The 12,134-nt window shown below is 42.3% G+C and overlaps 5 protein-coding genes across 5 annotated transcripts; 3 read left to right on the top strand and 2 right to left on the bottom strand.

Annotated features, from left to right (window-relative positions):
- Positions 1-432: 432 nt before the first annotated feature.
- On the top strand, positions 433-2,036 carry SAMD00019534_003590 (hypothetical protein; the record flags this gene model as incomplete). Its single annotated transcript, XM_012903792.1, has 6 exons — positions 433-581; positions 653-849; positions 924-1,398; positions 1,461-1,656; positions 1,726-1,821; positions 1,881-2,036. The coding sequence occupies 6 exons, from the start codon at positions 433-435 to the stop codon at positions 2,034-2,036; spliced, it is 1,269 nt and encodes a 422-aa protein (XP_012759246.1).
- Positions 2,037-2,699: 663 nt separating this feature from the next.
- SAMD00019534_003600 (hypothetical protein) lies at positions 2,700-5,865 on the top strand (the record flags this gene model as incomplete). The annotated part of the gene is made up of 6 exons (XM_012903793.1): positions 2,700-3,210; positions 3,274-3,514; positions 3,573-4,257; positions 4,337-4,848; positions 4,922-5,213; positions 5,281-5,865. The coding sequence occupies 6 exons, from the start codon at positions 2,700-2,702 to the stop codon at positions 5,863-5,865; spliced, it is 2,826 nt and encodes a 941-aa protein (XP_012759247.1).
- A 1,203-nt stretch (positions 5,866-7,068) lies between these two features.
- On the top strand, positions 7,069-8,921 carry SAMD00019534_003610 (hypothetical protein; the record flags this gene model as incomplete). The annotated part of the gene is made up of 2 exons (XM_012903794.1): positions 7,069-7,616; positions 7,691-8,921. Coding segments are annotated over 2 exons (1,779 nt in total), but the record flags the coding sequence as incomplete, so codon positions are not given.
- A 331-nt stretch (positions 8,922-9,252) lies between these two features.
- Positions 9,253-9,939, bottom strand: SAMD00019534_003620 (hypothetical protein; the record flags this gene model as incomplete). The annotated part of the gene is made up of 1 exon (XM_012903795.1): positions 9,253-9,939. A coding segment is annotated over one exon (687 nt), but the record flags the coding sequence as incomplete, so codon positions are not given.
- A 313-nt stretch (positions 9,940-10,252) lies between these two features.
- Positions 10,253-11,299, bottom strand: SAMD00019534_003630 (hypothetical protein; the record flags this gene model as incomplete). The annotated part of the gene is made up of 1 exon (XM_012903796.1): positions 10,253-11,299. A coding segment is annotated over one exon (1,047 nt), but the record flags the coding sequence as incomplete, so codon positions are not given.
- Between the last annotated feature and the right edge of the window lie 835 nt (positions 11,300-12,134).

Consider the following 12,134-nt stretch of genomic DNA (forward strand, 5'->3'; position numbering starts at 1 on the left):
TCAACAACAAAGTGTGATTGATTCCATGACCAGATATGAATGAATCCACCTCCAATTGATGGATTCTCAATAATAGAATATAATTAATAATAAACTAAATTAGAATATCTAATCGATTTGGCATCCTCAGGTTATTTGGAATGATCCCTTGACTGATTGTTTTGTTTTCTCCTTCTTTATAAAGATCTTAAAGAATGATTCTTTATTAGGTCAGGTTGTTGTTCTTCGTTTAGAAGTTTAGGATTAGATATTGTTAGGAAGATATTTACTAAATATTTTAAGTTATAAGCTTACATCATCATCGTAAATGAAGAATACTCCAAGGAAGTGTCTTTTGGATTTTTGATCAAAAATGGACATTGTCCAAAGGACCTTGTTTCAAAACACAACAACAAACATCAAAAGGCACAACTACAACAAAAAGACAACAAAATGAACAGGTACAACAATAACTCAACATCTGTATGGATGGTTCTTGCATTCATATTGTTATTGAATGAAGTGACTTACACATGTGCTGCCAACACTTGTGTAGTTGACAAGTCAATCACATCATCGGAATGTCAAACAAACCCACTAATGTATGTCTCTGATTGATGTATTGGTTGATGGAAGGATAGGATATACTTATACTTACATACAACAATATTAGATGTACATCAATATCATTATGTTTGAAACAACTTATCAAACAAGGACAACTCAACAACACTGTTTTGGTGACACCTGATCAGTATAACCAATTGGATTGTCCTGGATCAGTCCCAGTACCACTCGGATCACTGACCATCACTTCAACATCCCCATCCGACAATCCAATATTTGATTGTAATAACTCTACATTCATTGGTAAGTCTAGTGATCCACACACTATGGAATCATTCCAACCCAATCAATCACTGACACACTCAATCAATCAAAAGTGATCAATGTTACACCAACTGGTAATCAACAATCAACAATCATATTGGACTCTATAACTATTACGTCTGGAACGAATGAGCAGGATGGTGGATGTATCCAATTGAACAATGATAATATGCCATCAAGCAATATTCTGGATATTACAGTATCCAATTGTAATGTCAGTTTCTGCAAGTCATATGGTAATGGAGGCTTCATGGCATCATTTGGTTACAATGTAACAATTGTAAACACTACTGTTACAAACTGTACATCGGCACAATCTGCTGGAGTACTATTATCAATCACACCTACCATGTTGATCAACAGTGTGTTTGAGAAGAACCATGCTCACAATGCCGGTGGAGTCTTCTCTGGCATGACCCAAATGTCAGCCATCAACTGTACATTCGACAGCAACTCTGCCTTTGTCTATGGAGGTGCTGCCATTGGCCTATCTATGCAGTTCAATCAATGTACATTCATGTCCAACTCGTAAGTCCATCACCAAGCCCGGTCACTCATTCACTCACTCACACTATCAAATTCAATCAAAGAGCTGACTTTGCTGGAGGTGCTTTATACATGCCAGATGGAAGTTATGGAGTTGTATCAAACTCATCATTCATGGACAATCAGATCAATGCTGGTGATGGTGGTGGTGCAATCTTCTCAAACAACTCAAGACTACATCTCTATAACAATATATTCTCTGGCAACTATGTTGCAGAGGATGGTGATGGTGGTGCAATCGTAAGTGATAATCAATGATCAATTATGGACAATCAATGGCTCACTTCATCATCATAATCAATCAATTAGTATGTGATGGGCGAGGGTGGATACCAAAATGGTAACTTCGACTTCTCCACAAACCAATTCTTGGACAACATGGCCAATGGCAATGGAGGTGCAATCGTATGTTAATTAAGATTATTATGAAGATGGAATAGTATTAATAACTTTCATCTCAATAGTACTTTAGACCACATGTTAGTATTAATATACTCAATCTCACTGGTGCATTGTTCATTGATAACCAGGCTGGTCAGTATGGTGGTGGTATATACTTCAATAGCTATCCAAAGCAGGTCAATCAAGGTTTGTTTGAGTACTGCAGCAGTAAAGAGTAAAGTATATTGTACCGCCGATCAATCGATTATTCACTAACATTGGAATTCATTTAGGGCCTCTGGAACATTTTGGAGTCAATCACTTGGTCAGCTGAACATTGTAAATATTACTTCTGTTGTGGATGGATGTACACTTCCTCAGGTCTATGAGAATGCATTCGTAAGTATTCAAATCAATGGATCAGTCAATCAGTCAAGTAATCAAACACTAACACTTATAATAGCCAACTTGGAGAGTTTATGGAGCAAGTGGAGTATGTGTGCATGGTGTTGCCACAATCGATGTGAATGGAAATGTACTAAAATGTGATTGTTACTCTGGCTACACCGGAGCTGGTTGTCAATCAGGCAGTAACACATCATATAATCAATGATCCAATGGGGTGCATTCCATTGATTCACGATCACCCTGGTGCTCGATCGATCACAATCAATCAATCATTCACCAACTTATAAACTATCAACTCTTTGGTCACGACATGTTGGAGTCGATTACTCCTACTTCCAGTTCCCAAAACATCAAAAAAAGAAGTTCGTTTTCATTCATTATTGAGTAATTTGAAACAAAAAAACGAACGAGTCGGCATGATCAGAGGGATGTGAATCAAATTGATTATTATTACATTTTGAATACATCTTAAATAAATATTTATATATTAAGTCATGGTCAGCACGTCAACAAAGAAGACTAAGACTGATACTGCTGTTGCTGCAGTCCCAGCGACTAAGACAGACAAGCCCGCAAAGGCTGCTCCAAAGGCTGCTGTCACACCCAAGGATAAGGACACTAAACAAACAGTTGCAGCAAAGACAAACGACAACAACGACAAGAAGGTTGGTGACAAGCCTGCCAAGCAATCACAGAAGCCAAAGACTGCCACTACAGCTGCAGCCACACCAGCAGCCACAGCTACAACTACGACAACTACCACCACCACAGACAACAAGAACGAGAAGACAACAAAGCAAAAGCCACGTCAAGAGAAGACAAAGGCAAAGGCTGGACCAAAGAAAGATAAGACAAAGACTGTTCCCGAGACAAAGAAGGAGAATGGCACTGCTGCTGCTGTTGCTGTCGAGGCACCAGCCACAACTCCAGCCATAAGCGACGTACAAGACATATATAACAAAGCTTCAAAGTTATACACCGACAGATGCGAGTCATACTTGAGAGGTATGTTATATTGTACATAATTGATTGATTTGCGAGGCGAGACTAACATAGCAACAACAACAGATTTCAAGAAGAGAGGCAACAAGGATGATCAATGGAGAGAGAAGTTGCAACATACTGGTACCACTAATGATAGAGTGTCTTCGATTACATTGTTGATCCAACAGGCCCCAATGTTCAGACTCAGCAGTCTTGACATCCTGTTGACATTGGTACAAAAGAAGTCACAACGTGAGCGTGAGCTCGCCCTGACCACACTCAAGGATCTGTTCGTTGGCTCACTGCTGCCGGACAACAAGCTGAAGTATGTTTACTTATCAAGATGTCCATGACTACGACCCCACTAACATTCACTCAAACAGACGTTTCATCGATCGCAAGCCAGTACCAAAGGATGCAGAGGATGATGATCTGGTTCAATGGTTCTTCGAAGACTTGCTAAAGTCGCGCTATACTATGTTCATCCAGACTTTGGAGAAGCTGGCACGTGACACTGATGCCAAGGTCAGGATCAAGGCCGTGCAGGTCATCCATACATTGTTGATCAAGAAGCCCGAGCAGGAGGACGTACTTCTAGCACTGCTGGTCAACAAGCTGGGAGACAACGAGCGCAAGAACGCATCAAAGGTGCCCGAGCTTATGGGCGAGGTGCTTCGCGAGCATCCAGGCATGAAGTTGGTGGTCGTCAAGGAGGTCGAGCAGTTCTTGTATCGTTCCAACGTGTCTCACATCTCACAGTTCAACGCCATGAGACTGCTGGCCAACATCCATCTTAGTGAGGAGGAGGAGGCCGACAAGGAGGTCGCGGCCAAGCTCATCTCCATCTATCTCATGTACTTCAACCTGTTGGTTACCAAGCGTCAGATCAACTCCACCATCATTGCCACCATCTTGCGTGGCATCCGTAAGGTCATCACCCTGACCAGCATCCCCATCGCCCAATTCGAGGACCAACTCGACTCAATCTTCATGGTCAGCCATCATGCCTCACTCAACAAGGCCATCATGACTCTGGCACTCATATACGAGATGAAGAAGACCAATGAGGTATGTGTCTCGCCCGTCCACTCTAGGACAATCCAAGGATGTCCATCCAACTAATACCAATTCATCAATGCGACAATAGAACATCTCGGACAGGTATTACAAGGCGTTGTATGAGCTGATGTCGAGGAGGGAGTTCATTGGACAGTTTGATCAGACACCCTTGATCAATTTGTTGTACAAGTCAATCAAGAATGATTCGAACAATGCACGATCAATGGCGTTGATCAAGAGAACATTGCAGTTTGCCAGTCTTCAAAAGACTTCATTCGTCGTTGGAACTCTGTTACTCGTCTCTACATTGGTACAACATAATCAAGAGTTGGGTAATTTGATCTCAAAGCCTGCAACTGCCACTACCAAGACCGAGGGTGAGGATAATGCTGACAGCAAGAATAGTTACGATCCAATCAAGCGTGATCCACAGTTTGCCAACGCAGACACCTCATGTCTTTGGGAGTTGAACATGCTCAAAGATCACTTCAATCCATCCGTCCAGATCTTTTCCGAGACCCTTCTCAAGAGGCAGCCAATCTCATTCAAGGGCAATCCATCTGTCACCTTCACTCTGCCAGCCTTCCTCGAGAAGTTTGTGTAAGTATCCATCCATCCACCAGTCAATCAATCATTCAAACAAGGTAACTCACTCATTCCATTCATCAATCAGCGTTTCCAACCCATCAAACAAGGTCAAGTCAAATGGTGGATTGACGATCACTGATGCTAGCAAGCAGGTGGTGAGCAAGTTCAAGGATGCTTTGCCGGATGATCAGTACTTTAGGATGTATCATGATGGTGCTCCAGCCAATCCAGTCGGACTCAAGACCAAGAGAAAGGGTTTCGTTGATGATGAGGACGAGTTTGAGCAAGCCCTCAGGGGTGCCATGGCTGGTATGGAAGGTGGTCGTCCAGTCGAGACCTTTGCCGGCGAAGAAGAAGAGCACGAGGAGAGTGATATTGTAAGTTACATAATGATGGTTGGCACGATCATGAGTTAATCTAACATTCAATCGTTTCGATATATAGGATGGAGAGTACAGCTATTCAGATTTGGAGGCTGATGACTTTGAGGAGGATGAGGAGACATTCACTGGCGAGGCCAAGAAGAAGAAGAGAACTGCACCTGGAGAGGTCGACGAGGATGATGGAGACGATGATGATATTGATGATGACCTCGAGGACGATGATGAGTTGGTCGAGGAGGAAGATGACGACGAAATGATCGATCATCCAGATATGCTCATGGATGGAGAGGACGATGATGAGATCGATGGTGATGGCCTCGTGGACGACGATGAGGATGACGACATGGAGTTGCCAGACTTTGACGAGGACGACCTGGTCGATGACGACGAGATTGAGGACGACGAAGAGGAAAAAGGAAGAGCAGGAAAGAAGAGAAAGTCAACATTCATGGATGCCGAGGAGTTTGAAAGGATGCTTGAGAGCCATCAACCAGCCAAGGAGCAATGGGACGGCAGTGCAAAGTTTAAGGGTAGAGGAGGAAGAGGAGGCAGGTCACCAAGTCGTGGCGGAAGTCGCGGCAGAGGTGGTGGCAGAGGTGGCAGTGGCAGAGGTGGCAAGGGCATGGACAAGAAGAGGAAGAGATAATACTCTTAAATAAACCAATAATAATAAGATGGTAATCAATCATTCATTCATTCATTTTATTCAATCATTCATTCAATCATTCTTCGTTTTGGAATATGCTACAACCATTTGGCAATTGATGGACTAGAGCTTCTTATAGGTCAGTCCATTCTTGGTTGTTGACTTTCTTGACCATGATAGTCTCCTCTTGGGCGCTCTCGTTGTCTTTAGTCTTGGAGACTGGAATAAATGTTAGAACATTATTGTTAAAATATCAACATCCAGTAGTTCTTTGGTTTACCTTTGGTGAATAGTCATGAACATAGTTTGCAGAACATACATTCTCCACAATCAATGGTATTATAGATGGACTACTGAATATACTAGTCATGTCGAGTTAATATTAAGTTATTGATATAGGTTTAGAATGTTCTGCCGATATCCAACAACACTGACAAGACCTCCTCCTCATATCCCTTTTCATACATTCATTGGTTTGGTCATCCTTCCATGTTCAGTCAACAGCCAGCCATCGATTTGATTGTGAGTGAAGATGATATAATATGTGTAAGTTCCGTATCTACGTCTCTGTTTAATTCGTGCTGACGAGGAGACAATGACTACCACCTTCTCGTCCAATGACAAACACTTTACAAAGATGGTCGATGTGGATAAAGTATCTGTATGTATTTGTGTGTTGTATGTGTGTGTGTGTGTGTGTGTGTGTGTATGTATATATGTGTTTGTTTATCTGTTTATGTATTAAATGCTGTATACTTGTGTGTATTTATAATTATAAACTGTCTTTATTTTATGAGATACAACATATGTATTATATTGTTAACAATGTTTGGAATAGTTCCATTATATCATTGTACCGGTATATATATATATACCTATTAATAACAACAACAATTTATGTTATCTTGATTGAGTGTATGAATCAGTTGATCCAATGATCCTTGTGACCAACTACCCCTCCCCCATTCATTCAATTCTCTTCGGCAAATAACTTTTGGGTGTTGGGCTTTGAAGGAGTTGTTCTCACCAACAACATGATCAAACTTATTGACGACCTTAGAGATACACACACAACATATACAACATTGTAGGCCTTGAATGGCATAAGGTTCCAATATACATACTCATACTACTTTACAATACTATATACTATACATAAAGAGATAAACAAACAGACAAGACCTACAGAGAGACAAGACAAATGAAATGAATGTCATTGCAGCTCACTCAAACTCGTCATCGGTGTCGACTGATCATCATCAGCATCAATCACCAATGATGATGGTGTTGTCACCTCCTGGCACACAGGTTGGCACCGGCGCAGACTTTGATGATATAAAGTTGTTTGTACAGACACCTTCGTCATCATTGATGTGTCCAATACACAATGGTCTGTTTCGTGATCCGTTCATTGCCAAGTGCGGTCACACCTTTTGTCGCAACTGCGTGTTGGCGCGCACCAATAGCAACGCACGTATCGAGTGTCCGATCGACAAGACACAGCTCGTCGAGAATGACTTCTTCCCCAACCTGGCCATCTCGGCACAGATCAGCGACCTAATGATATACTGTCGCTATGGACTTAAAACACACAATGGCGAATGGGTTGTCGATGACTCTGGCTGTACCGAGCGTATCAGAGTAGGCAGTCGTGCCGAGCACGAGAAGGCCTGCGATCATGCAATCATCTCATGTCCCTACAACAAGTCATGTACACCAATGAAGCGATACAAAATGAAGCAACACATGATGTATGTTGGTGAATCACTCGCGAGCCACTCAACTCAATCACTAACTCACTCTTCATTCAATCAATCAAACATAGAATATGTAGTCATATACATTGTCCACATCGATCAGCTGGATGTACGTTTGAAGGAACAAAGGCACAGTTGGATGATCATCTCCTGGGATGTGGATACGAGAGCATCAAGGACTATATACAGCGCAATGAGGAGCAGATCAATATGCTGCGAACACAGCTTGATGAGAAACATACAGAGAACGACTTTTTAAAGAAGAGTATCATTCAGCTGACATCGCGATTCGATCAGCTGGCACTGAAGCTCGAGGCCAAGACCAACAAGTTCGAAGCCAATCTAAGACATCTGCAGGCATCGCTCGAAGCCACGCAGAATCAGCTGTCCGAGTCAATGATCGATCTGAGCGTGCTCAAGAAGAACACTAACATGGAGGGCGTGGAGATTGTCGACCTAAAGATCCCGCAGCTCAAGTGTAAGGGTACATTCACTGGCCACAACGGCCCCATCTGGTGCATGACCGTCACCAACGGCATGCTCATCAGTGGCTCGTCCGACACGACCATCAAGGTGTGGGACTTGGCCACGCTCAAGTGCAAGCAGATGTTGTCTGGGCACACGGGCATCGTCCATGCGCTCGCTGTCATTGGAAACAGACTGTTCTCGGGCTCGTCCGACCAGACGATCCGCGTTTGGGACCTCGAGACCTACGAATGTCTGGCCGTGCTCACCGATCACGACAACACGGTGTGTGCGCTGGTCGTCACTGCTGGACACCTCTTCTCTGGCTCCTATCAACACATCAAGGTCTGGGACTTGACGACATTCGAATGCGTCCAGTCTCTGAAAGGTCACAATCATTGGGTGCGCGCACTCACCGTCTCCAATGGCTTCCTGATCAGTGGCGCGTACGGTGTGGTCAAGATCTGGGACCTCGGCGACTTTGAATGCATTCACACGATACAGGGTGGATGTGGCAGTATCTACTCGTTGGCCGTTGCCAATCGCAAGCTACTGGCTGGCACATACGAGAACACGATCGTGGTCTGGGATCTCGAGACGTACGAGATTATCAGCAAGCTCAGCGGACACATTGGTGCCGTCTACACACTCGCCGTGTCTGGTCAGCGATTCTTTAGTGGCTCCTACGACTCGACCATCAAGGTCTGGGATGCCAACTCACTGATATGTGTCCAAACGCTCAACAGACACACTTCCTCCGTCGACTCATTGGTTGTTCACAGTGGATGTGTATTCAGTGGATCTGCGGATAACTCAATCAAGGTGTGGCGTTGAGCGTCATCATCATGATGTCCATTGTTCAATGAGGACACGCGCACGTCCTCTCTATCTCACTTCCATGCATGATGCTGTTCATTCATTCATTCTCACTCACCAACAAGATGTTGGGAGCGTTCAAACTTGTAATAATATTATTATAAAAGTAAAGATGTCTTTACTACTCTAAGAAGATTGTTGTGCATTGGTATGGTATTGTCTGGTCTTGGTGTCAAGTGACATCCTGCGTGTGAAATGGTTGTGGATCATTCTCTCTTTGTGTACATGTGATCGTTCGTCTGGTTGATTGAATGATTGAATGAATGAACGAATGAAGAATGAATGATCAACCAGTGATATCCATTGCATCGTCATCTTGCTCGTCCAACTCTTCAACTCTAGGCCGTGAGTTGAATTGCTTCTTCTCATCTCCTACAACATGTCGCCTAATTGACTCGTTTATGATGTGACTGGGCTCTGTGTAGAGAATGAGTGAACGCTCATGCATATTGGTGTTGAAGAATGGTAATGGTAGATCATTGCATGGTGATGGTGTGTACAATATGCTGTGGATGTCCATGACCTGACCCAAACTCTCTGTTGCCAACTGGTATCCACCTGCTGCGCATCCCTGTGCCTTCTTCTTTACCAAATCTGATCGATCCATATGTCTAGCATCATTGATATAATCAACTATAGGTACAATTGCCAATGATTGATTCTTGTTTGTGTTATAATTGTTGATAGTATTATTGTTGTTGTTGACGTTGTTGTTGATGATGTTGACGATGTTGTTGTTTTGAACGATGTTATTGTTGTTTGTTGAAGTGTCTGTTTGTTCTAATAGCATTGGACTGTCTTCGTATGAAGTTGAATCCAATTGAATGATATTATCATCAGCTTGATGACGATGATTGTGTTCATCTTGAAGAGATAGTATACCTATCTTATCAGAGACTGTTCTATATTTCTTGTAAGCAGATTCTACTACTCGGCCGACCGAGCCATCGTCATACTCATGCTTCCTCTTTAGCATGCTTGTTCTATTCCCTGTTTCTTCTTCTTCTTCACTCCTTTCTTTTATTTACACAGATATAAGTACTATATTTATCTATTACTCTACATACATATAATACATGTATGTGTATTTATTTGTCATATCACATGTATCTTTGGTGTCAATGATAAATGACTTTCAGGAAACACACATTGAGACATAATTTGTGAAGTTTGGGGTCGACAGGGAGATAATGGATGGATATTATAATTATAAATACTTTATTGTTGTTACGATTATTATTGTTACTAGTTATACATATACAGTCGATAATGGTATGGTGAACTAACTAACTAATACTTATGTTGTTGTTGTTTGCGACTGCACCACCACCACCTCCTCCAGCAGCAGCAGTGGTAGTTGTTGTAGTAGAAGTATCCTCTTTGACACCAGCTATTAAACTCTTTCTCATTCTTACACGCCTATTACCGAACCAGTTCTCTATCTGTGATTTTGATAGATCGACTAGTGCAGCCAGTAGTACCTTCTCATCATCGTTGGGGAATGGGGATGTTATCTTCTCGGTGAACCACGCATTAATCAGATCTTGATGTTTCCGTGATAGTACACGTCGACCTCTGCCCAATGCCGCGTTGGCATTTGCATTGGCGTTGGATTGAGATGCTGTGGCCGCAGAACTACTGCCGCCAGATTGCTTGAGTGCAGGCCTCAGCACACCGGACAATCGTCTTGCCTCCAGGATGTAATCGCATGCCAATGACTTTTGATGTGACATCATAATGTGGAAACGCTTCTTTATCCATTCTTGCTTGATCCATTGTTCAAGACTGAGCAGCGGTCGCAGATATCCGACCAATGATTGGACGCTGTATCCATGTGAGTAGGCCATAACCAGCTGTTGTGAAGTATGTTCAATCTCTGCCAGATACGGAGTCATCAAACGTGCGATATTCATCACGACCAGTTCATTGGCTCGGTCTATCTTCTCCTCGATCATAAACTTATCCAACTTGAACTGTATCTGTTGGTCAGAAGGCTCAACAGCAGAGGCCGAGGATGATGATGATAGGGACTCTGTCTTGTTTGTTGTGGAAGAGTCATGTTGTTGTGGCGCATGGACTCGTGGGGGCTCGACTAATGCAGGGAATATGCCGCGTGGGGGTCGCGTGGGCTGAACAAAGCCATGGCTTTGCGACACTTGCACTTGGACATTGACAGCCTTGTCCAGGAATGTTTGAAACAAGTTGTGAAATGGTGATCTCGTCAAACGTTCGATCTTCAATTTGATCATCATCTCTTTGTTCCTAAAGTTATTGACAACTTCATCAGCGAAATATTCAACAACAGTTGGTGTTTGTTCAGGTTCCATATCATCCATTATATTATTGTTGTTGTTGTTGTTGTTGTTGGTGTCTGTATTATTAATTGTATCCTCAATATTGTTGTAACTAAAAGATGAGTAATCATCATGTAATAGTTGATGAAGTTGTTGATGTTGATGATGTTGTTGATGATGTTGATGATGTTGATGAAAAAAGTCTTGATCATCACAACCACCAACAACAATGTCTGTTAGATCATGGTGAGACATCATCATTCTCTTTATATCTCTCTAACTCTCTCTAACTCTCTCTGTCTGACTATCTAACTATCTTTATATCTCGATATCTCTACACTTGATTGATTAGGGTGGGATGAGGCCTTACGCATTTAGGTTACATCAATCAGTTTCCCTCACTTCGATCACTTGCCCCTCTAGGATCATCCAATACGTAATGTCTCTACAAATAAAAAAGTCCACGACGACGAGTTCCGTTTCACCAACCCTTGGCTGACCGACTTTATGTTTTCGAAAGATTTTTTTAAATTTCCATACTTGGCAATGTGATGGTAAAGACCCTTTGACTGTCATAATGGTTTGTTGATCGCGACAACTAACTACTATTACTATTTTACTATTGATACCTTAGATACCAAATCGGGAAGTGTGACGATATTGTTGAGTTCTCACTGTTTGTATTTGATTATTCTTTAGATTGTAAAACAAGAGTTGTTGAATGAAACAACTCAAGCTGGTTCTGTCTCGCACGATATGCAAAGGATTTTTGTGAACCCCGAATAATGGAATTGGTCAAAGACACTTCCCGTCAATCAATCGAGTTTAGGTTATACATTTAGAGATAGAATATGGTTGTTATTAATGATGACTTCAA

This window comes from Acytostelium subglobosum (genome assembly GCF_000787575.1).
Source record: "Acytostelium subglobosum LB1 DNA, scaffold: scaffold1, whole genome shotgun sequence".
NCBI lineage: Eukaryota > Evosea > Eumycetozoa > Acytosteliales > Acytosteliaceae > Acytostelium > Acytostelium subglobosum.